The 26,530-nt window shown below is 38.0% G+C and overlaps 1 protein-coding gene across 3 annotated transcripts in view; it reads left to right on the plus strand.

The window, feature by feature from the left end:
- The window catches only part of SEMA3E (semaphorin 3E), a 308,842-nt gene extending 303,190 nt beyond the window's left edge, over positions 1 to 5,652 (plus strand). For all 3 annotated transcript variants that reach the window (XM_072965116.1, XM_006211742.4, XM_072965117.1), the window contains one exon: positions 1,397 to 5,652. In XM_072965116.1, coding sequence (XP_072821217.1) covers positions 1,397 to 1,849 — 453 coding nt within the window. In that variant the 3' untranslated portion in view covers positions 1,850 to 5,652. The remainder of the gene's footprint in view (positions 1 to 1,396) is intronic.
- The last annotated feature ends 20,878 nt before the right edge of the window (positions 5,653 to 26,530 follow it).

Below are 26,530 nucleotides of genomic sequence, written 5' to 3' on the forward strand. Positions count from 1 at the left end.
ATTTTTGAGCAATAAGGATTTTTAATTAAGGTATATGCATGATTTTTTAGACACAATGCTGTTGTGCACTTAATAAATCACAGTATAGTGTAATCATAATTCCTGGATGCACTGGGAAACCAAAAATCTGACTCCTTTTATCACAGTATTCACTTTATGGCAGTGGTCTGGAACCAAACCCACAAAATCTCTGAGTTATGACTATATGTAGGAAAGGTAGGGGTAAACATTAATAGCACTGCACAAAGTAGTCTCTCCTGTGTTGCGTAAACTTGACAGCAGTCCTTCGATTTACATTAGGGTTATTACCTCCATTTTCACAAAGAAAGCTAAGGTCGAAAATCCACATAAATGCTCCAGATCACCCAACTCAGTAGACAGTGGTGCCAGTATTTGAATCTAGTTTTGTCTAATATCGAATCTACACTTGCCAGTACAACTACTGGTGACAAAACACGAGCTGTTTTTGAAGGCCTTGTTGTTCCCTTCTTACCCTGAACTGTAATTATTTATAAAAGTAATGGGCATAATTTATTACGTCCTAAAAAGGAAATATTTGCGCACTAAAGTATATGCGGACTTAATTTTTACTAGACTGTGAGGTCATCCAGAGCAGAATGTGGATTTTACTTGTTTATTTTTTAATCTCTGCTTAAATGGACAGCCCTGTAGAAATGTAAGAAATGCTCAGTGAATTAATTAATGAATGGATTTTTTCTTCCCCCCCGGTAAGAAGAGTGTTGGTACCCCAGCTCCCTAAACAGGTCCTTGCAGATACATTGATCAGTATGATCTGGGAAAATAAGAACCTGTGAACTAATAATGTGAGAAGTGACATTTGTTTTGGCCATTAAAAAGGAAATTAAATTTGACAAATCTTTGTTTCACTGTGAGTGCTATACTGACCTGGATCTATTTCTAATGATTAATTCAAATTATTAGGGAGAAAGTTCTCTCACTTTGCTCTTCAGAATACTGATAGAAATTGATCTCAAAGTCGCTGATGCGAAGTGATCTCAATATAAGTAAGTGCAGGACTCATACGTACACCTGATTTAATTACTTAGCCTCTTTTTCTCATATATTTATGTTATATCATAATATATTGATATAATGTATAAATGTTGCATTATAAAATATAGTATAAAAAGAACTACATAATACTAAAATATAAATGTATAAATAGTAGCATTTAATATATACATATGATATAGTTAATCTATTCATTGTATAATATGTATATAATATAGAGAGATATAGAGATCTATGACTTTCAGGATTTCATCATATGATAACAAAAATGAAAAAACTCAAGATAGACAGTGGGAAGGGTTATAGCTGGTGTTCTTTTCTCCTGGAGAATACTTTAGTGCCACTGATTTTCTTGTTCTTGCAGGTGAAGACCGATGACAGAGTGGTTAAGATGGACCTTGGCTTACTCTTCCTAAAGGTACGCAAAATGGATGCTGGGACGTACTTTTGCCAGACAGTAGAGCATAGTTATGTCCACACCATCCGTAAAATCACGCTGGAGGTAGTGGAAGAGGAGAGAGTGGAGGAAATGTTTAACAAAGACTATGAAGAGGACGGGCCTCGCAAGATGCCTTGTCCTGCTCAGAGCAGCGTCCTGCATGGAGCCAAACCCTGGTACAAGGAGTTCTTGCAGCTGATTGGTTACAGCAACTTCCAGAGAGTGGAAGAATACTGCGAAAAGGTATGGTGCACGGATAAGAGGCGAAAAAAGCTTAAAATGTCCCCTTCCAAGTGGAAGTATGCCAACCCGCAGGAAAAGAAGCTCCGTCCCAAAGCCGAGCACTACCGCCTGCCCAGGCACGCGCCGGGCTCCTGATGGGGCCACACCGTCTCCCAGCGTCCGAAGAGTTTATGTTTAGGAACTAAAACAGAAGAGGAGAGAGGAACATGCAGCCATTCTCTGCAGTACTTCAAAGAGATTTCTGTAATACAGAAAGGACTAGGAAGGTGTTATGATAAGTTATTCTACATACTTACTGGACGGGTTAAACCTCACGTTAACTAAATTTTTTTTTCAAGAAACAAGTGTATTGCTTGATGATTTCACATTATATTTGTCCAAAAGTGACCACAGCTGTACTTTTAAGTACTTGGCTGCTTTTCCATGACAATTATTATTTTACCTTTGAGAGACTTAAGATTATTGCAATATTGATGAAAAATTAGAGATTTTCATCATCATGGAAGAAATGTTTTAATTTTTCTGAATTTTGCCTTTCCACCATGATGTAAAATATGTAGAATATCAGATACTCTAACATTCTCATGTGAACCATCTTTTTAAGAATTATATTGGTGTTGTTTAAGCCATGAATTCTATCAGGCAGGTGTGTTGTAATTATTGTAAACCATGGAAGAAAAACTATGGTCATCTTGAGGCATGTGCCCTTAATGAAACATTTATCAAACCACATTGGCAATAGTTATGTTTCATGATTAAAACACATTCTTTCAATTTCACTCCAGTGCAGGAAGAATGAAGTTAAGGTAACTTTTCAGAAAAATAGCGAAGAATGTCAAAACAGATGGAGTGTCAGAACTCTAACTGAAAATATTTTTGCTGCCCTCTTGTGGTAGAAAAGGTATAGTCTTATATCCTTTTAAATTCTACAGATTGTTTAGTTAAGGTTTGAAAGCAGTTTTTCAGTACATACGTCTAGTCCATTTTCAGCAAAAACTAACAACTAAAAATGTGTTAATGCCTATGTCATGTTTTAAGATGGAGATATGTTTATAAATAATTTATTACCTCACAAACCAAAAATGAAGATACTACAGCACTCTGATAGAACTTAAATTGTATGCGTTCTAAATAATCTTCCTTGAAATCTGTAAGATTCCACAAATATAGTTTATTATTTTAAAAAATTAAAGCATTTTTCTCTCAGATATCAAAATTTCCTTTCTATTTTACATTAACAAATAGGAAGATTGTCTTACGAGGTTCACTGAACTACCAAGATGTTCAGAGTAGCATTACTTTTATAAATATTATAAGAAGTTTCTGTTTTTGAGAATGCTTGTTTCCTGAAGTCTTTCCTTTTCCTATTTTATTTAGCCATTAACTTTCCAAAGTATGAAATTCTGAGAGTTTTCATTAAATAAAAACTAAAAACAAGTGAATTACACGTGAAAGCAATTATATTTATTTAAATGTTTATTTTGAATAATACTCATTTCAGTTTTCAAAATTAGCTCATAGGCTATATAATTAAGAAAGTTGACTTGTGATGGTTTGAAAATTTCATTCAAAAATTAACAAATTTAAGGAAGTTTGAAAAGTTCATTCGGGAAGCCACCAAGCTCCAAAAGTTCTAAAGGATACAAATATATGGGAAATTAACACTCTGGAAAATGCAGTTGTTGTTTTTCCCCTAAAAATCCACCAGAGGTCGTTGCTGCCCACCAATATTAACTGAAGATAACGTGTATTTCAGTAAAAACCTGCCCAATGTGGAGCAGTAGAAGCATAACCACAGATCAGAGGGTCCTTAGCAAAGTTTATGTCTGAAATACCTAAAGTGAACAGATAAGGCAATGCACAACTGATTGAATATATTCTTCTGTTAATACGAGAAGGGAAAGCAGGGTTTTCTCCTGTATTCAGTTGTTTTTTTTTTTAATAAGGCAGATGTGGTATAAGTAGTTATTTTAATCTCAGTAGCACACAAGCAGTTTATAATAATGATAGCAACGATGTCAATTGTGGAATAAAATATTTGTTAACTGAAGAGTTAAGACTGAGGAAAAAAGCTTTCTATGACATGTCTTAGGAATTAAACAATCCTACAAACTGTTCAATTCAATGAGATGACAATTTTAACCAGAAAAAAAAAAAGCTTTTAAAAATGCTGACTTGAAAGAAGCCAGATAAGAAAATTTTGAGGACTCAAGTCCACAATTTAGGGGGAGCACTAAATTTCATATACACTATTTTTCCATTTTCTCAGTGTTCGGCTCTGCCTGTGTCTCGGTCTCTGTCTCTCTCCCCTGTCCTTCCTTCCTCATACCCTTTCTTTTGTCCCCCATACATGAGTGCAGGTACACATCCCCCCCATGACATACTTCAAGATAAATCACCATTGCCCTCTCAAAAGACAAACCAGTAACCTGTGTTGCCCTGTCCTTGAGAATCTGCAGCATATCACAAAAACATATTTTCTGTCTATTGTTCTGTCTGGCATTAGAATTCAAATTTAGAATCTCCTTTGAGAAATGCCCATGCTTGGAAAATCACAAATGAATTGATCCCCTTTATCCCCTTTTCCTTGACCTCAGGAAGGGCACATGCCTAGTCACCTGCAAGGCTTGGGGGAATCTAGAGTCTGCCTTGACCCCAGCACATTTTCCCAAGGCACTGTGCCCTCTGGGAACACGCAGATGGGAAAGAATCGTGACCGCTCATTCTAGTTTCCAAGGAGCAGCTCCAGTCAGGGTCAGCCCTGCTTCTTCAGACCTCCTCCTTGATACTTGCTGTTGAGGGGCAGGGTCTCTGAAGAGATTGAGCTGTAACATAAAAAAAAAAAAAAACAAAGTACCCCTCTTCTTTCAGTACCGTGTCACCCATTGAGCTAGACAGATGCCCATTAGCGAGGAGGATTTCAACTTAAGTGGATCTTAGTTTATGATTTGTGAGGTCTCTTCCACATCTAACATTCTACATAGCTAACTTTTTCTTTTGTATTTATTACTGAATATTTCAGTGCAAAGCTATCAACTTGGAGAAACAGGGATTAAAAATATAAACACTAATCAGAGCTCTAGAGAAAAGGGAACAGAAAGTCTTTGCCTGCTTGGTAAGTGGCAATGCCAAATATCTTACAGAATTTTTTTCTTTCCTAAAATTAGTTAAGTACTTAGGATCTTTTTATCAAGTGTTTAATGTTTGCTCTAGGGTGTCAGGTTTTGTAAATCTTCATAGTGATTATGAACATTTGTAAAATTGTAAAATACAGTAAATTGTTTTGAGTGTTGGTGTTAAGCATGAAACAAACACAGGAACTGTTGTCCTTAAAAGGAACTGTCTTTGGCCTGGCAGATATATTAAAAATATTAATTAGCATTGTGTAGCTCTTTAAGATCCCAGGAGAAAGCACCACAGTCATGGTGACAATGAGCTGATGTCCTTTTTCCTCCATCAGAGTACCACACTGAGTGACTTCTTCAGCAACTGTTGCATTTGAATCAGATATGAATGATAGATTTTTCCATGTACATTTTTGATGGTAGTGTGTTATTTAAGCTGGTCTATTTTATTTTTCTTGGGAAGATAGCATTATAATTTGGCTTGCATTATAAATTGAATGTGTTCTGTTTGTGTTTAAATGGCTTAGTTACAAGCTAGAGGACTACATGGGGGTATTTTTGTCTTTATGGCTTTCTTTTACTTGCTTGCCTGCGTTCATGACAGCATGTGCTATATTATTTCTTCTCACTGACTGTAAGCCATGAGACTTATTACCATCTGGTGGCAAGCTGCAAAGACCACTGACAACACATCTCTTTGACTATCACGTGGATTTGCCACTATGTGCTGCATCATGTGTCTGTATGGTTACGTATAATTTCTGTTTCGTTCAGCTTAGACGATAAAGAAATAAATATTGGCTAAACCTTTAAGTGCTGTCCGAGGAGTGTTTTCTAAGTTTTTGCCAGTTGAACTTGTTTCATACTGTCAAGCTTAAACATAAACACACAGTGCTAGACTTAGCTCTGTTTTTTAAGAAGTTAGAAAAGAATTCATTTCCCTTTTCTTTGAAATGTGTATGTCAACTTTCTCAGGGAGGAAGGAGTTTGTTCATCTCATTATTTTGCAGCATTTGGGTTTATTTATGCCACATCGTGTTTCTAGGACCAGCAGCCAGAAATCCCTTTCAAAGCTGCATCATCCAGTTAAGAGATAAAGAGAATGAATGCTTTTAAAATGGTAACTAGTAGGATGTTGATGATTTTCCGCAAGCCTCAACTTCTCCCCTAATGTATCTAAATTGCTGTGTTCTCTGCTATTTTTGTAAGAACTTGGGGAGGTAATTTAAGTGAGATTGAGTGTTAAATGGCTCCCTCTTTGGGGAGTTTTGTTTTCAAGGCGAATTTTATTGTATGGTAAGTAATTAGTTGTGATGTTTTAAAGGAAGCATTGGGCAGCAGCCCGACATAGTGTTTCTGGCAGCTTTATGATATGACAGTGCCATTAATGGTAACCATTTATACATGTTTCAAACTTGCGTTTAATTATCCTGCAGGGCCTAATTGAGTGCAGTATTTGATGAACCTGTTGAAACTGCTTTTTAGATATGTATTCAGTCATTAGTCAATGGAAAGTAGAGAAACAGTTATGGTGACTAGAAATTTCTTACCTGTTATTCAAAGGGAACAAAAGTATGTACTCATCTTTTTATTTATTTAAAAAAAATTTTTATTGAAGTACAGTCAGTTACAGTGTGTCAATTTCTGGTGAATAGCACAATGTCCCAGTCATGCATATGCATACATATATTCATTTTCATTAAAGGTTATAATAAGATATTGAATATCTTATCCGTGTTATACAGAAGAAACTTGTTTGTGTTTTTTAAATCTATTTTTGTATATGGTGACTAACATTTGTACCCATCTTTTTATTCAAAAACTGTATACCAGCCACTGGATAATTGCCTAATAATGCCATTAAGCTACATAGATACATAAAAATTGAATTACATTTGTTATGAGAATATGTTTACAATTTTCATTGGAAAAGTTCCAAATCATCATTTTATTTCATGCAATATAACACACAATAAGAATGTAGCTTTTAAATTTTTTTTCAAGTGTTTGAAATGTGAAAACTATTTCTTATTATGAATCTTGAGACTTCTGGTCGCAATGGTATTGGAAAGCCTAGCTTTGATTCAGAGAAGCTGTGGTGATGTAGCAATGATAGATGGTACAGAAAAAGAAAAAAATTATTAAAAAAGAAAGACACAAACAAGACACAGCAGGAAGGCAGCCTTGTGCAAGACAGGAAAAGGGCTCTCATCAGGAGCAAATCAGCCAGTCTCTTGATCTTGGACTTCCCAGCCCCCAGCACAGTGAGAAATAATTGTCTGCCATGTAAGCCACTCCATCTGTGGTATTTTCTTATAGCAGACTGAGCAGACTAAGCACATGAAGGAAAGCATGGACAGAGGCAGCAAGATTAAGGAATGAACAGAAACACACATAACGGGCCTATAAACAGATACTCCACAACGTCTGAAAGTATCTGAAGGTAAGTGAGTATCTGGAAAAAGTGATGAGAAGTGGCCTCTCAGCCCTGACGGCTGGCTTATACCAATTAATTTAGGATAATCAGAGTTTCCAAATTTTAGAAGATTTCTTCTTTGTGGATCAGAATAAATTTGGAGGGAAGAGGGAAACAAAATTATAAACTCAATTTTTAAGCAAAAAGAAAAAAAAAATAGAGCTAGTGACAAGCAGGATGATCCCTTGGAGATCATTCCATAAATTTAACCTGTTTTGAAAGAAAGTTTGAAGAGGTTCTCAACTTTACATGTTTTTTTCTTTTCAAAGCAGCTTAAAACAGTTCAAATTTATTATCTCATGATTTCCACAAATCAGAAGTCCAGGCACAATGCGTCTCAGCTGGCTTGCCTGCTTAGGATCTCAGAAGACCAGAATCAGTGTATCAGCTGCCAGGGCTCTGGGAAAGAATGCATGTTCAAGTTCACTCAGGTAATCCGGAGAATTCTGTTCCTTGTGGTTCCAGGACTAAGATCCCTGCCCTGCTTCATACTCAACACCAGCAATGGACTGTTGAGTCCTTCTCAGGCTTAGAATTTCTCTGACTTCCTCTTAGGCTGCATTTCTCTACCTCCAGCTGGAGAAATGTCTCTGCTTTTAAGGATTTGTGTAATTAGACTGAGCCCGCCCAGATAATCCAGGCTAATCTTACTTTAATGTTTGTAACCTTAGTTACATTTCCAAAGTTCCTTTTGCCATGTAACAGCTTATTTTCAGATTCTGAGGATTAGAGTGTGGGCATATTTCAAGGATCCTGTAAATACTCTGGCCCCTAAAGATTCACATTCCTCCCAAATGCAATATACATTTACCCCATCTCTAGGTCCCCAAATGCCTTATCTCACTACAGCTTGAGGTCAGAAGTCTCAAATCTTATCATCTGTTTCTAGTTCAGGTATGAATAAGGCTCTTGGTATATCATCAAATACCTTTCTAGGGCACAGTTCTTTCCATCTGCGGCCCTGTAACACTAAAGGAACAAGTTATCTGCTTCCAACAAACAGTGATGGGTCAGGCATAGGGTAAAAGTTTATAGATATTCTGGCTCAAAGAAGGAGAAAATGATAGATAAAATGGAGTCACCAACCCAAAGCAAGTTCAGAATTCAGCTGGGTCACCTCCATTAGGCTTCAAGAGCTGGGAATATTCTTCTGTGGCTCTGCCCTCTGAATTTCCATCTTACCCTGTGGACTCTCTGTCTCATTCTCTGGACTTCTTTTCAAAATGCCAAAATCAAAGACATGACTTTACCTGGAAAAAAATAATATGAAGTACACAGATAATTATCTCAACTTCCAATTTTATAAAATCATGTTTTTCCTGTTAACGGCAGGATGATGTGTAATTGACAGATAATGTTGAATGAATTGTGCTGACCATAGCATTCTACCAGTTTAGTAAATAAAAATGCTAAGTTCACAGTTGTATTTCCTAAAAGTGTGGAAAACTGAAGTCAAGGCAGAATTTGGGAGGAAATAATCATATCAAGTATTTTTTATTCATAAGTACCTATTACATTAAGTAGTAAATATTTTCTAAGTATTCTGTCATTTAACACTAAAACAAAAACAATCTCTTTGAGGTAGGTATCTTTATTTGCAGTTGAGAAAACAGGAATAATTTGTAGATTTTTACGTACAAGGAAAGAAATTAAATTCTATTTACATAAAAGCCAAAGGGGTGAACCTTTGGTCCCCAAAGGGGACCACCTGATGATGTGGGAGGACTTCTTTGCGTGGTGATTATGTAAACATGTCTTCACCTTTCTAATTGCTTTTAATCCAGGCCTCCATTTTTCCTCTCCTGAATTTTTTATCACAGTCCTCCTCACTGTTCTCGCTGCCTTCACTGTTGCCTCCTCCTCATCCATTCTTCACCCAGCAGTCAGAATCATCTTTCTCAAGCACAGATTGGATCCTGTCCTACTTCTGCTTCTTAAAAGCATTCAGTGGCTCTGTATGGTTGATATAAAGCTCCAATCCCTGAAGTTGGCTTTGCAACTTCTTGAGTTAACTCTGTCCAATATCCATGCCCCACTACCCTCTTTATCCTCCAGAAGACTTCCACACCAGGCTTGGGTCAACACCCACGCCAGGGAATCTGGAAAGGTAACTTCTAACCCCATAGTCAGAGACAAGTACACCTTTAAGGAAGAAAGAGAGTGCCAGAGATAGCTTTTGAGCAGGTGAATAGCAGAACCTGCTACAGACATCATGCGTTAAGGCAACAAAAAGTTAACTTGAGAAATCAAGTCTAAGTTAATAATACTGCAGTAGAACAGACTAGAAGCTCATCCATTCTCCTGAACTAGTAATCTAGAGCATTAACTCCCTATGTAAGAATCCAAAATTTGGCAAAACATTATACTCAGGCGGTGTAAAAAAGAAATCAATTATTTTACTAGTAAATGCCCCACGTTTGAAATTTTGCTACGATCGATTATGAGAAAGTAATATTTGGGCAAGCTTTTTGAAAATAGGTTAGTAATGAATAAAGATTTATTACACATAATTGAAGCAAAATGGGAAAACACTGACACCAAAAAGAGTATTCGGAATTTACATGTCATAAGACATAAAGGGCAGCACATTTTTTTCTTGCCAGGCAATTCTTGAAGAACAGATGGTGGAAGTGGAGACATTTTTGGAGCACTCTTAGAGTGTTTGCTCCTAGTCAGTTCTGCCACCGTTTGTCTCAGGAAATCTCATCTTACAGACTGTAAAGCAACAGCTCCAAAAGTATGGGAGAGGCAGCCTGGCCTACGCCAGCACATCAGGGTGCTGGCGCTCATTCTGGTAAGTAACTTAGAAACACCACTTAGTTTCTCTGCTTCCGAATGTGTGAGATGTGTTTCAGCTTCTAAATATGGAAGATAAGGTGGTTGAACCAGATGATTTTGGAATAGTTAGCATTTATAGCATTGGTCCTATAAAAGGGAATTTCAGTGAAAAGACCACGATCAAATATCTTCTGGAGAAGAACTGACTCTTTAGTATGGAAGCCAAATGACTATCCTCTTTAAACTGTTTTTTTCTAAGCTTTATTGACATATAGTTCTGTAAAATAAATGGTACATATTTAAAGTGTGCAATTCGGTGAATTTCCGCACATGTATATACATCTGTGAAACCACCACCACCCAAAAGTTTCCTGATGCTCCTTTTCCTATCTCCCTCCCCTGCCCAGGCAGCCTCTCATGTTTTCTAACACTACAGAAGACTTTGCATTTTCTAGAACTGTACCTAAGTGGAAACATGTAGTATGTGCTCTGTCTGTCTAGCTTCTTTCACTCAGCATAATTATATTCAGACTCTTCCAAGTTGGTGAGTGTATCAATAATCTGTTCTTTATTGCTGAGTAGTATTCCACTGTAATAGTTATTTAAAACATTGGACATTTTAGTTGTTTCAGGTTTTTGTCTATTCCAAGCAAAGCTTGTCTAAGTTTTTGTGTGGACATAAGCATTTATTTCTTGTGGGAAACTATCTGGGAGTGGAATTTCTAGATTGTGTAGTTGGTGTATGTTTACCTTTTAAAGAAACTGCCAGATTGTTTTCCCAAGTGATTGTACAATTTTACATTCCTGCAAGGAGTGTATGAGAGTTCCATTTCCTTCATATCCTCACCAGCACTTGAAATGTTCAGTCTTCTTAATTAAAGTCATTCTGTTAGATATGTAGTGGTATCTCATTGTGGCTTTTAATTTGTGCTTCATCAGTGGCTAATGGTGTTGAACATCTTTTTATATGCTTGTTTGATATCCCTGTATCTTCTTTGGGGACATGACTGTTCAAATAATTTGCCCATTTTTTTTGAGTTGTTTGTCTTATTAAGTTGTAAGAGTACATATTTTAAATATATAGTCTTTGTCAGATATAAATTTTGTATAAATTTCTCTCAGTCTTTGGGCATTTTCGTTCATTTTGGTAAAAAGGTCTTATAAGCAGCAAATGGTTTTTATTGTCTAATTTATTGACATTTCAAAATTTTTTGCATTAAATTTAAGAAATTTTTGCTAAACACAAGGTTATTAAGATTTTTTCCAAAATTTCCTTCCAAAAATCTTAATGGCTTTAGCTCTAACATTTAGATCTATAATCCATATGACATTAATTTGTGTGTGCTGTGAAGTATGTGTCAAGATTTATTTCTTTGCATATGGTTGTTCAGCTATTCCAGTACCATTTGTTGAAAAAGTGTTTCTCCCATTAAATGTCTTTGCACCTTTTCTATTCAAATGTGTTTGATTTACAGTGTTCTGTTAGTTTCAGGTGTAACATGTAGTGATTCAGTATTTTTGCAGATTATATTCTATTGTAGATTACTGTGAGATAGTGACATAATGTATATAATTCTCTGTGCTATACAGTAAATCCTTGTTGCTTATCTATTTTGTATATAGTAGTTTGTATCTGTTAATCCCATATCCCTAATTTGTCCCTCCCCTTCTCTCTTCCCTTTGGTAACCATAAGTTTGATTTCTATGTCTGCAAGTCTGTTTCTGTTTTGTATATACATTCATTTGTATTATTTTTAGATTCCACACGAAAGTGATATCATATGATACTTTTCTCTGTCTGACTTATTTCACTAAGCTTGATATTATCTAGATCCATCCATGTTGTTGCAAATGGTAGTATTTTGTTCCTTTTATGGCTGAGTAATATTCCATTGTGTATATACCACATCTTCTTAATCCAGTCATCTGTTGATGAGCACTTGGGTTGCTTCCATGTCTTGGCTATTGCAAATAGTGCTGCTATGAACAATGGGGTGCATGTATCTTTTCCAAATAGTTTTTTCATTTTTTCCAGATATATACCCAGGAGTGGAATTGCTGGGTCATATGATGAGTCTATTTTTAGTTTTTTAAGGAACCTCCATACTGTTCTTCATAGTGGCTGTACCAATTTACATTCCCACCAACAGTGTACAAGGGTTCCCATTTCTCCACATCCTTCCCAACATTTGTTATTTGTAGACTTTATGTTGATAGCCATTCTGACAAGTGTGAGGTGATGCCTCAATGTGGTTTTGATTTTCATTTCCCTGATAATTAGCAATGTTGAGCATCTTTTCATGATCTTTGCATCTTTTGATGAAGGTAATCAGCTATAAAAATTTTTGGCTGGCTGAACCAGGCTAACCTACCAGTCTTAATGGTATAGCCCTGTCCTAAAATGTGGGACATTCCATATATATGAAAGTCCTTTTACTCTAAGTCTTAAAAATTCTGCCAAATAAAGATGTGTTTGATTTACTAAGCAACCATCTTTTAGAATGCCAGTAACTCTTGTAGAACTGAGTAGACTAGAATTCACATAAGCAGTATCAATTAGATCAACCAGCTAACAGCCATCTAGAGTCACCTGAACTGTTAAAATGACTTCTGTGATGGAGTGGGGTTGGGGTAGGATGTAAAGGGAGGAAAACAAGGAGCTATTTGGCTTTTTAGAGTGGGATATGGTAAGGAACGGTTCAGGCCTTGGTTGAGAGACTTAGAGTAATAAAAGGTGAATGTGCCCTGAGGGGTAAGAAAAATGAAAATGGGAGATAAAATGATGTTTTATACAATTTTCCCTAAATTTGTTTTGTTCTTTAACCAGGAAAAGGTGTAAACTTTAAAAATGCTGTCTGCAACCGCCTTTCCGCTTGTTGTCCTCCCTCTTTGCGCCTTCTGTGACCTCAACTCTCAGAAAGCAGAACTTAGGCTAGTTAGTAATTCAGATGAAGTCTTTCAGGGAGGAAAGTTATATATATATATATATATATATATATATATATATCAGTTAGAAAGATTCTTGTGGCTTTCAAAGTAATTCAATAGCTGTTTACAATATTATTTCTTTAGGGATGGCATATTGTTGAGTTACCAGACCAGTCTGCAAAAAGATGCAGCCTGTACCTTTGGGCAGGGTTTTCTATGTTACATATCACCTCAGTCCTCAAAGATATAATCATATGCAGAATAACTTAAAATTAGTATACTTTATTGCAGCAGCATCTCCTAAAATCTTAAATGCATGTTTGATTATCATGTTCTTTATTAACCAGACTATTATAATATGTAGAATAATATGCCAAATATAAACTAGTTCCTAAAATGTATGCATAAATGGACATTTACTGTATCACTTTTCCTCTGTCTGGAGTGATATTGCAGATATATTCTTGGTAGCAATCTGAAAATTAGCTTGGAGATTATTTTTAAATGTGAGAATGTCTCATTTCTGCAAGTAATTAATTCCATTTAGTGAGGACACACATTGAAACACTGTGAAGTTATGTCTCTGTGTAGCCTGGCAGTCAAAGCACTTCTAAATAGAAGCTTTTAAAATTGTGTTCATTTTTACCACGTTTTATGATACAGTTCAACATAGCAGAAAAATACTACGCAGTGTTTTCAAAGAATTCATAAAGGACTGGGGCACTTTACTGGGGAGATCACTGTTTTACATGCTACATTTATCTGTTCATCATCGACTCTGTTTGAGGTCTGTGGTAGATATTGTATTTGGTACAGTGCAAATCTCCCTGTGTATTATGTTAAAAATTATCTCCGCACCGAGTGACTGCCCCAGTTCAGGCATTTAATTCCAATCTCCTGACTCATTCTCCTTTCAATCTTTGAGAGAGAGAGAGAGGTTTATAAATGTATAGATAACATTTTATAATTGAACCTTTCCAAAGAGTATCCAAAGAGTAATTCTTTTATTCCTATCCTAAAAACCCCCTCCAAGGATTCTATTCTTTGTATAGAATGAAGCCAGAACTCCTTAGCATGACATTGGAGGCAACTGCATTATCTCTTGCGTGTCCTATGCTGCATACCAACTGATAAAACTTACCAAATACATGTAGCCTTTTGAAAAATTTTTACCTTGCCCCCCTCATCTCCTGGTGTGTTATAAAATTGAGCTGCACTCCACTTATGTTACATCTTGGATATGCAGAAAAATTGTGGTTTCTTTGCTGTCTTTATTCAGCCCAGGTCTTTTTCACAAGCTCTGAGAATCTAGCAATCAGGAAAAAAAAAAAAAAACACTTGAGCACTTTGTATTACAATTTAGTCTGACAAAATACCTTTGACAGTCCTTTTAGGCAGGTCACAGTCCTTTTTGTTTTTGTTTTTTATTGAAGTATAGTCAGTTACATGTCAATTTCTGGTGCACAGCATAATGTTTCAGTTATACATATACATACATATTTTCCTCTGCATATTCTTTTTCATTATAGATTCCTAGAAGATACGAATATAGTTCCCTGTGCTATATAGAAGAAATTTTTTAATCTATTTTGTAATATAGTAGTTAATATTTGCGAATCTCCAACTCCCTATTTATCCTTTCCAACAGCCTTGGACACTGATCCTCTCAGCTGGCCAAGTGCTGTCTCCCACCCCATGGCTCTCGGGAGGAAGATGTAGGGAGGCATGTAGGAAGGCAGGCTCCTGTGATCTCGTGTCACTGTAAATGTCTCTCTTCATCCAAGCCATGCCTTCAAGTGCCGTTGGGCTCCTAGAATCTTCAAAAGGATTACGATTCTATTAAAACATTTCATTTTCTCTCGAAGCCTTGATGATTCACTTCACCTTCAAAATCCCTGGTGCGAAGCTACACTGGGATCTGGCTCTGCCCCTCATGAAATGCTGAGCCCAGCTTGTCCACCTCTAGAACCACTTCGCCTCTTCTGGTAAGTTAACCGGCAGACACTCTTGACTGGCTTTCACTTCTTCCCACAGGAGCACAAGAACTTCTGTTAATTTAATTCAACTCAGTTTGTTCAGTAGAGACCCCTGGGAACTTTGTGAGCTCACATCCAGGCCCCTGTTTTCCAAGTCTCTCGCTATCACGTCATTTATAAGGTGGCCGCCTCTGACTCTTCCTGGTGGCATGTGGGGTATTTTACCCACAGAGACCTCTTCTTGTTATCATCCATTTCTCCTGGATAAATGCTTTGGGGCTTTAAAGCAACTGAGAGGGAGAAGGTCTCAAGGCCTGAGATTTTACCTGACTTACAAGTTAACAAAGTACCTCTTACTTTTTCATAAATGCTGGCAGCAGATAGAAGATCCCTAGATCTGAGACAAAGAATTCTCTTAGTCATAACACAGCATGCATATGATGTTGGCCCTGGTTCCTCCTGCACCCGAGTTCCATGGAAATGACAAAAATGGCCCTCAGGTGAAAACATACATCCTGGGTTTGATTCACAGCCGAAGGTCATCGTTCTGGGGCACTCTGCTGCTTTTTACATTAAGCCGTGTCTTTATTCTGGAGGGATATGTTGCATCATCACTTAAGGTTGCTTGCTGCCAGTACAGCCCTGAGAAATGACTCAGGTAAGTGAAGTCAAGGCTTTGAGTTCTTGCCACGCTCAGCAAGAACGCGCAGGGGCTCTTAGGTCCCACGGCAAAGTGCCTCTCCCAACAGAACTTTCATACGCATCCCTTACATGTGGCCTCTCCTACGTCTCACTCCTGCCCACACTCTCCAGGCCAGGAGGGATGAGCTTTTCTTATTCTTACCTTACACAACATCCTGTGTCTCTCTCATCAGTGCCTAATGCGCAGGCATCGTAGTGGATGGAGGTAGCTCTCCTCCACTGTGGAGAGGGTTCTCAGATGCCCCTTTGTATCTAGCACTTGAAACATCAATAGGAGCTAAGTCCATTCAGGTCCTCTCGGAAACAGACACCAGGATGGAATTAGAAGTGCAAGAGACTCTTGAGAGGTAATGCTGGTGAGAAATAAAGGTGCAAGAGAGAAGGAATAGCCAGATAAATACCTTAAGAGTATGACGCAGGGCTGACACTTATGAGAGGTGAGGGGGAAAGGAAGGAATATCTGGGATGAAGAATCTGAATGTGATGCACCTCTGAGAAAGGTCAGGCAGCCTCATGGGGAGTGCAGCACTGGGAAGGAGTGACCAGATCCGAGTGTCCCTGCCACACTCAATTACCAAGTTGCCTGGGAGAGGGTTTCGGCCAGAGGCCATCAGCTGACTGCACTATTTGCAGCTGGTTCTCTCTTACAGGGAGTTCTGAGCAGTGTAATTTCTCGGCTGCCACAGGAACCAAAGGAATTACACATCTTATCTTCTCATAATAGCTTGTTTTAAAGCCTGTCATCAAACTGAAGAGCTCAACTACCCTCCTTGTCTGCATTGGAGTCATAATTGACTGTACAGGGAGGAGGAAGATTGCAGTGGGGGAAATTAGAACATATCCGTTAATTTGTGAAAAAGATTCCCACCCATTACAGCTACTCTTTTATGTCTCAAGATGTTGAAACTTATCTTTTTCAAAGTTCTTTTTGAGGTATATATACTCCATAAAGCTCTCCCAGAGTTAATCTCTAACTAGTAAATCTACATTAACATTAGGGTATGAATAATCGACATGAATGTTTAATAGTGTGCCTAGAACCCACTCATTTCTGTTCCATTTTCAAGTCTTCCCTAGCCTCCTGAAGGAAGCTCTAGTGAAGTCAGCCACCTGCAGGTCCAGACCTGCCTCCGTCTATGAACAGATCCTAACAGAAGTAGGAGTTTTGTTAGCACCTTCTGCCCCACTTTCTTAAAATTGGGTCACTCCCCCCCAAAATGGGGTCTGTGGCCCAGATGTAGCCTGTGCACCATGTTTTTTTGTTGTTGTTCTTTATATATATGCATATTATATGTGTATATATATGCATATATATGTATGTATATATACATAAAGTACATATATATATAAGTTCCTATGTATAACTCATATGTATAATCTACCAAAATTATACAATTCATATTTCATAGCTCCTACATACATATGTATTTTGTTCTTAGCAGAACAGTGGGAATACTGCCCAAAAAACTCATCTGTTTTTTCAAATGAATCAAAACAGTGTATATATATATATATATATATATATATATATATATATATATATATATAAATAAATACACACACACACAAACACACACATATATATAAACATATATGCATGTAATATATAAAGTCAAAACTTTAATGTGATTCAAAATTTCGGTTTTAAATCAAATGCATATTTTTACCTTTTGTACTTCTTCACTGATTTCTTCCACTTCCCACACCCTGCCTCTGGCAAACACCAATCGATTCTCTGTATCTATGAGCTTGAGTTTTTTATTTTGTTTTGTTTTTAGATTCCACATTGAAGAGATCATACAGTATTTTTCTCTGACTTATTTCTCTTAGCATAATGCCCTCAGGGTCCATCCAGGTAGTCATAATGGTAATACTTTATTCTTTTTTATGGCCAAATAATATTCCATTGCATATATATATATATGTGTGTGTGTGTGTGTGTGTGTGTGTGTGTGTACCACAATTTTGTTGTCTGTTCATCCCTTGAAGGACACTTACACTATTTCCATATCTTGGCAATTATAAAAAATGCTGCAGTGAACATGAGGGTGCATATATCTTTTCAAGTTAACATTATAGCTTCTTTTGGGTAAATGCCCGAAAGTGGAATTGCTGGATCATATGGCAGTTCTATTTTTAACTTGTTGAGGAACATCCATACTGTTTTCTGTAGTTGCTGCACCAGTTTACATTCCCACAAACAATGTACAAGTGTTCCCTTTTCTCCACTTCCTTGCCAACACTTGTTATGTCTTATCTTTTTGATAATAGCTATTCAGACAGATGTCAGGTCTGTATCTCTTGTGGTTTTGATTTGCATTTCCCTGATGATTAGTGATGTTAAGCATATTTTCATGAACTTGATAGCCATTTTTTTCTTCTTTGGAAAAATATCTGATCTGTGTCTTGATTGTAGACTATAGCTCACTTACATTTAAAGTATTGATAAATAAGTACTTACTGCCATTTTGGTAATTGTTTTCTGGTTATCTTTGTAGTTTCTCTCTATTCCTTTCTCTTTTTTTTGTTCTCTTCCTTTGTGGTGTGATGACTTGCTTTTGTGGTATGCTTAATACTTCTTTCTCTTCATCTTTTGGGTATTTACTGTAGGTTTTTGGTTTGTGGTTATCATGAGGCTTATATGTAATATACTTGTATATTACTTGTATATATAACAGTCTATTTTAAGTTAATAACATTTGATCCCATTCTATATCTTAACATCTTTATTCCACTCTGCCACATTTTATGTTCTGATGTCACATTTTTACTTGTGTCCCTTAACTAATTATTATAATCATAGTTATTTTACTACTTCTATCTTTTAACCTTCATACTAGATTTATGCATGCTTAATCCACTAAGTTTACTATATATTTACCTTTCCAGTAAGATTTATTCTTTCATGTGTTTTCTAGTTACCGATCAGTGCCCTTTCTTTTCAACTTAAAGAAGTCCTTTTAACATTTCTTATAAGGCAAGTTTAGTGGTGATGAACTCCTTTAGTTTTTGCTTTTCTGGAGAACCTTTACCCCTCCTTCAATTCTGAATGATGAATTTGCTGGGCAGAGTATTCTTGGTTGGAATTTTTTTTTTTATCACTTTAATGTATCATACTGCTCCCTTCTGGCCTGTAAAATTCCTGCTGAAAAATCTGCTGACAGTCTTATGGGGGTTCCCTTGTATATAACAAGTTTCTCTCTCTCTCACTGTTTGCTCCTCTGAATCTCTTCTACTTCTAGTCACACCAGAAATCCTCTGAGTTAGGGTTAAGGGCCAGTTATCTATATAATCAGTGTGGGACTATCATTCAGAACCCTACGGCATAAGTTTTATTTGAAAATGCTGAGTATAAAAAGGCTCAGAGGAATGTTCTGTCTTAGGGGGAAAAAAAAAGTGTCAATTTGCAGTCTTTAGCAGAAGGGGTCAGCCTAAATCAGCTCCTTTCGAGAATAGTTGGGCAAAAATGTTTCTCAAAAATGGTTCTCCTCTAAAAAGGGGGAAGTGATTGCTTTTGTGAAATAATAGCCACTGAAATGGAGATGAAGGTCTAGGTGATAAGATCGTGGGTAAAAGAAGGTAAGAGGATCAGCTCTGGAGTCCAAGACCGTGTAAGAGGGACTCAGAAAATTCTCAGTCCTTCTGGTCCCTTACATCCTGAAGTTTGTCTTTTCTCTCCAGTTCCCCATGTATACACACATCCTAGATCCCTGCGCTTCTGATTCACTTCCTGTATCCTAATTTCTGCTTGCTTATGCCTCATGCTTCAGCCAGTTACTGGAATTGCCTTATCTGTTGTAGGTACCTGATACTCTTTTTATACAGTGCTAGACTTTTACTCTTTGCCCCTAATAGTCCATCAGAGCTCAACATTTAAGGACAGATCTTATGATGCAACCAAACACACTGCGTTATTTTTCAGTTGGACAACAGCCACAGCGTTGCACTCTCCTATAGCTGTGTCCTGCTAGTACAGATGCTCCTAGGCCTTACGTAACCAGCAGGAAGCCCTCATGGTGGCAAAGGCTTTGCTCTAGTAAGCAAGTCTTCATTTGGTTTGCGTCTCTTCCCTACTGTTTCCATTATGCCAAGGTCATGGATTGTTTCCCAGCTACGTAATCATTCCCAAGTCTTAAAAGAACAATAGATGGGATTTTGAGAGATAGATAAGATAGAGGAAAAGGAAATACCAACAGCAAAATTGCAGAGGGCAAAAAAGATATCAAGAAATTGCCAATAGCTCATGGTAACCATTGCATCTAGAATGGTTTATGGAGGGTTTATTTAGCAAAGCAGGATGCAGTAGATACTAAAGAATTGCCTTTGACCAGGAGCTGGTGCTGGAGATTGCTGATCATCCTTAATTATCATCCTCTCTTCCTTATTGTAACAGAATCCTTTCAGTTACAACTAGACACCTAGCCACCAACCTAACGCCCTTGCGGCTAGATGGAGACATGTGACTACTCTTACACCAAATGAGTTATGTCTGCGTTGTGGGGAACATCCCTTACAAAGGAAGTTTTTTGTCCTTTCTCTTTTCATTTTATGCTGGCAGAAAATAGTGAACATGGAATCTGCTGCCTATGAATTCATGTCTCAGAGAGCGAGGGCACCCCATCATTCCTGGATGTTTGAGCTTTTATATAAGAAAGCAATAACCTTTTACCATATCTAGGCCTCTGTTTTGAGGCTTTATTTTTATACCTAGATATGTCCTTACAAATAAAGAGCTTTTGAAGACTTTGGAGTAGATCGTGAGTAAAAACACTCATGGTTGCTCTGCCAATAATAATAACACCAATCAAGTGAAGGTTATCATGAAACACGGTCAAGCCCCAGCTTACACTGACACCAAGATGAGTCACATCCTTTCTTTGGTCCAGTGCTTTTTCTGGCCGATACCATATTAGCATAAATACCTCCAGCAGAGACATCTCTTCCTCTTTCTCACTGAGCCTGATTGATGGTATCTTTTAGAAAACTGGCGTTGGAATGGTAACATTGCCTTTCAATGTCAGTGTTCAGCAACAGGGCAAGCAGACAGCCATATTTTTGAAATGATAATCGGCCTGATGCAAAACACCACTCCTATATTCCCACCAGCGTACTTGAGCTCTCCTTCTAAGCATTTTGATTAAAGTACTGCTGATATTCATATGATCCCTAGAAGAGAGAGAAGACAAGAGCCTTCTAATATTTTAACTCTTTGTCCAGGTAAATTGTTTCTTCAGGAGTCGTCACTTACAACATGTCAGAAAAGGAGGCAATGTAATTCAGTTTTCCTGGGAGCTTTAGTAGATGGGAGCCTTCTTCCCAGCAAAGGAGGTCGTGTAAAGAGGGCTGTCAGAAGCTCTTTGCTGGTGATGAGCACTTAACAATGGGCAAAATCCTGCACAAGCATCATCTCCTCTAGTGTTTCTGGCAATCCCAAGAGAAAGGACTCTTCACTACCCATTTTACGGATGAGGACACTGGTTTATCCAGGTTCAGGGACTTGCCCAAGGTTGTAGGAAATGGCAGAACTGCTGTGCAAACCCAGGGAGACTGACTTCAGAGCCCTGGATTTAACCTGCGCACTACCACTGTACTGCTTCAGTATTTCACGGCTCACGCGAGGAGCTATGTACAACTAATCCTCACCTCTCAGCGTGGCATGGAATCAGCCTTCAAGCCACTGGGTATTAATCCACCATCTGTGAGCAGTTGACCTGATATGACACAGAAGTAATGCAGCTTCAGTGGGAATGCTACTATTCCTGACCCCGGGAAGGCAATGATGAAAAGAAAATACATGCATAGCGTAATCTAAGCTTGATAGATGTTTCTTAAACGAAAGCTATGTGCAGTTTGTAAAATAACTGACTCTAACCTTTTATTTCATTAGTTATAAACCAGGTTGATGTCTCTTAATACAAATCATTGCAAATCCAGTTTTAGGATCATTTTCCTTTCCTTTGAAAATTTGCTCTTTTCAAGCTTTCAATTAGAAATTTCGTACACCTCTTCTAAATATATTATACCACTGTTCCCCCCCTCCATTTAGAGATCATTTCAATTTGAAATATAAAGAAAACCCAGAGTGACCCAAGCACAGGAACAAGAGCAGCCCTCATTTCGCTGTGATTTAATCAGTGGGTCTGGCTGTGAATTTTTCGAGTGAGTAGGCTCTGTAATGAGCTGCTTATTTTCCCAGTTATCATAATAGAAAGGGCATGAACCAGAAACCGGTTCCAGAGGAGTGCCTCGTGACTGCCAGATAAGAGGAGTTGCTTTGCAGAATGTGCCTGTGACTCAGCTCTGTGAAATTCACCAGCCTCCTTCTCCCAGATAAAGTGGCAGAATGAGAAATCTGTTAGTCTCAGTGGAGAAGGAAGGTGCTGAGTGCAGAACTTCCTCCTTCTACTGATCAGATGCTGATTGCTGATCTAGATAAGCATGGCTTGAAGTCCTCTGGTTTTTTATGAAATGGAGATTAGGACAATTTCTGGTCCTGTAGATTTCTTTGAGATAAAAATCTACGGCTTCCCATGTGGCTCCTATCACGTGATTTCTCTCGCCTCCAACCTGTAAGAATTTGTGCTTTCTTCATGAGACTAGCCATACTGAGCCATAATAAGCCTCCTGATATAGTTATTTTGTGTCAATAATTTTCACGCCCTCTATGAATTTCTCAAAGCTTTCTGTATCATATTTACATTTGTAGCTCCTTGAGATTAATGTTTTGCACATAGATGGAAATATACTTATTAAATAACAAGGGAGAATGATTCCCCTCTTAGGTGTGTTGAAGAATTTTCCCTTTAGCTGTTGAGTTCTGTTCTGTTGCTCCCTGGTCACAGACAGTTTAATGAAATTAATGGAATGTTTGCATTTGATTATGTGTGACCTATAAAAAAGCAACAATATCTGTAGTTCAACCTAAATTTTCCAGAAATCAGAACACTCATAAACTATTAAATGAAAGTTACATTAATAAACTTAACATTATGTGAACTGGATATTACATTTAAAACCCCATATTTGAATTTCTGTGATTTGAGCTTCAGAACATAGGTCCCTGGATATATGTCTCAGTATTTTCGAGTCTAAACACATAAACTCACTTTTTCCATTGGAAACCATTTTTAAGTCTAGATTTGTGTTCCACTGTCTAAGAAGATACTAGTTGCCACCTAGACTTACTTATATGTTTTCTGGGAAGTTTATAAACACAGATCTAGTTTGAATGCAAATTACATTGGTAAGAATTATTTTACTTCTGGTCAGTAGATCGCACAAATATTAAAAGCATAACCCTATTGCATTATAAAATATGAAATATTTACTCTTTAACTTAACAAGCATTTCCTAAATGCCCAGCATCAGATGGGAGAGGGGAGAGCAGAAAGCACTGAGCGTGAGGCTACAGACTTGAATGAGATGCTCTGTGTCCTCTCAGGGAATTTATAAAAAGATGAACGTTGTTCCTGTATTTCTGTCCCTTACATTATTATGTAATGAATCATCCTTTAATGATTTAAACTCTAGTTTGTTGGGTAAAAGAATGTCTTTCATCTGTTACAATAACTTACCTTTTAACTAATTGTGACATAAATTGTGTGCATTACTCTCAGAATTAGGTTGCATCATTAGGTTCAAAGCTTTCATTTCTAAGCCTAAATGAGGGATTTCCGTTTAGGAATCAAATACTACTTTTACTTGAGGGCACCTTTAAGAGATCAAACATATAAGGCAAAGTTCACAGAGAAATACTAATTAGTGCTAACTACTGCCTCCCGTTCAAAGCTGTTTAAAAGAGCTATCAAATAAATCTGGGAACATCCCCAGCTGTAAGTAATAGGGGTGGAGGGCTCTCTGCAACAGGCCTGATATATTTGCATGGCTGGCAAGTGAGCCTTTTCCTAAGCAGGAGGGACTTCGGTATCCTTCTAGGGTAGTGTGGTAGGCTGCTTCTAAAATGGCTCCCAATGCAGTGGTCCCTGCTTCCTGGAATTGACAAGCACAGTCCTCTCTTTTCATGACTTGCTTTTAAAGAAGAGAATACAGCAAACGCGATCTAATTTCTCAGGTTAGGTTGTGGAAAATGGTGGTACTGCTCTCTTGATCACTCATCCGCAAACTCTGATGAATCCAGCTGCTGGAGACCTGGAAATGCCCAGGTAGGAAGGGACTGAGGGCAGCCTCGAGACTACAGTCTGTGCACCATCTTATGAGGAACCGAATCCTGCCAGCAACCGTGTGTGTGTGTGAGCTTGAAGATGGATCCCGTCCCAGTTGAACCTTGAGATGACTGTGACCTCGGACAACACCATGACAGCAGCCTGAGAGAGACCCTGAGTCAGATGAATCAGCTAAGCTGCACTGGACCCCTCACCCAGCCAAACGTGAGTTAATAAGTGTAAATTATTTTAAACTACTGCATTTCAGGGTGATATCTTACACAACAAGAGGTAACTCATATTCCTGTTTCCTAGGGTTATAAAAGCAAAAGTTTTGGCAATGAAGTAAGACAGTGGAGAGAAGTAGGAAAGACAAAAAAAAATTAGGGTGGCTAAGTCAAAGGAGGGCAGATTAGACTCGTAACCCTAGGCGTCTTTTTTTTCTTAACCAAGATTTTAAGAGTCAAGCAAAAGGAAATAGGGCTTTACAACAGTTGAATCAGAACAACTCCAGAGACACAGTTAATCACAGCAGAAAATCCTTACTATTGTGCATGAACATAACACGTGTGAACATGATCAATTCCAATGGCAATTATAATTAACTTTTAAGATATTCAGACTGATCAAATTATAAACATACAGATACATAAACATGTGTTATCTTGGTGACTCACTAGGTAGGTGAACTTCGGAAAATTATTTTAGTACCCTAACCTCTGTTTCTGTATGTTTAATAGGTGGTGTACTATATTACTCCCCATTTAGGATTGCAGAAATCAGAAAATAGACACAAATCACCCAGTGTGGTACCTGGCACAAGGGAGCTGTCTCCTCCCCGTATGGTCTAATTTTCCTCTTTCATCATAGAGATGGAGTGAAAGAGTCCCATTCAGTGATTATAGCCACTCAGTATTTAACTTGAATAATGCATGCCCAAGTTCTCACAGGAGTTTTGAGGGAGGCTGGTCAGTCTGAGCACTGAGACTTTTACCCTAATGCATTCTGTGGAGAGATGAGATGTGATTTTCCAATCACAGTCAGAAGATTTCTAATTTGCCTCCAAGTGTGGAATTTGGAGTTCATACTCCTGAAAGGAAATCCATCTTAACACCCACTCTTCAGCACATACATAGATCTGAGTCTGTGACATGTGGTCTTAGTTGAAGTCTGCTGAATTTCCTCTGGGGCTGCCTGGAACAGGATTATTATTTCCAAATAACCGTGGAGGCTCTTTCTCTCCCTCTTCTCTCTTTTTAGGATTAGTGTCTGAAATCTCATTTAATAAATATTCTGCATTTTTTTCCACATTGATCTTTCATCTGGCATCATAGTTTGACCTAGATTATTAATCTTTCAAAATGGTCATGTGGTGTTTTGAAGTATCCGATGCCAGGAATCCAAGTAAGGGAGGACAAAGTTATTAGTAAGTGAAAAACACTTCTTCCTGAAAAATGGCAGTCCTAGGATTACTAATTATTCTCTCTGTATGATGTGGAACATTTGGAAAGCAACAAAACCTAACTCTGTATAATTTAAGTAGAAAGGGAACGTATTAGAAGGATATGAAGACACTCATGACCGAAGGGAGAGGTGGAAACCTGGGCTTGAAAGTAAAGGAACTTTGCACCTTCTCCAGAGCAAGAAGATAGCCTGGATAGCCTTACCTGAGTAAATAGATGGACAGAGGAGGGGTTTTTGTTTTTGTTTTCTCTCCCATTTGTGACATTTTACTTAAATTTCCAAGTCCTTAGAATTTGATTGAAGGAGCATAGGTCAGCTGGTCACGCCTGTGTGTGTTCCAGTGAAGCAAAACGAATGATCATGAAATAGACTCCAGATACCCCTTAAGCTTCTGAAGGGGAGGGCGGAACGTCCCCGCTCTAACTCACTTTCCTTCCAAGGCTGCACGTGCTATGAAAGACATAACTTCTCAAGAGACTCTCAGGTTGCTAGTGGGAAGTAGAAATACTGGATGGCTTAAAAATGACCAATATTGACCACATATTTTTTTAAATGTTCATTTAACAGAAAGCAACTCACTTGAACTATCTGTAAGATCCAGGCTTGAAATGCTGTGCTATCATCCTCAGGTCAGGGGAAAAGCAGGATTTCCTGGTGGCTTAGAACACAGGATCCATGGGCTAGACTGAAGGGATTCAAAGCCCAGCTCTACTGTAGCTTCCTTAACTATCAAACTTTGGCAGATTGTCTGTCCTTTCGGTACCTTGGTTTCCTTACCTGTGAAAGGAAATAGTAACAGTACCTCCGAAATAGGGCTGCCATAATGGTTCCCTGTGTTGTTACTCGCTCAGCCGTTAGTAAACTTTCGAGTAGTGTTCCTATTAAAATGGAAGCACGTAGGGTTAAAACATTTGGAGACTTGAGCTCCAGGATTAAGCTCAGTTAGGCTTGGTGGGTGGTCATCAACTAGGTTGTTATTCAGTGGGCTGAACTCACACATAATCAAACTGCAGGAGATCAAGGCAGTAATGAAATTCAGGTAACAGGGCCAGGGTCCTCTGTGAGAGTGACACCCGGTGAGCAGGCACATGAAAATCAGGGCACAAAGTGAAGGGCAAGGCAAAACATGGGACCAGGAGGCACTGTCAGTAGGAACCAAGAGGTTCACAGGAGCACTGGGGAGGCAAAGTAGACAAAATAGATGT

The sequence above is a fragment of the Vicugna pacos genome, chromosome 7 (genome assembly GCF_048564905.1).
Source record: "Vicugna pacos chromosome 7, VicPac4, whole genome shotgun sequence".
In the NCBI taxonomy this organism is placed as follows: Eukaryota; Metazoa; Chordata; class Mammalia; order Artiodactyla; family Camelidae; genus Vicugna; species Vicugna pacos.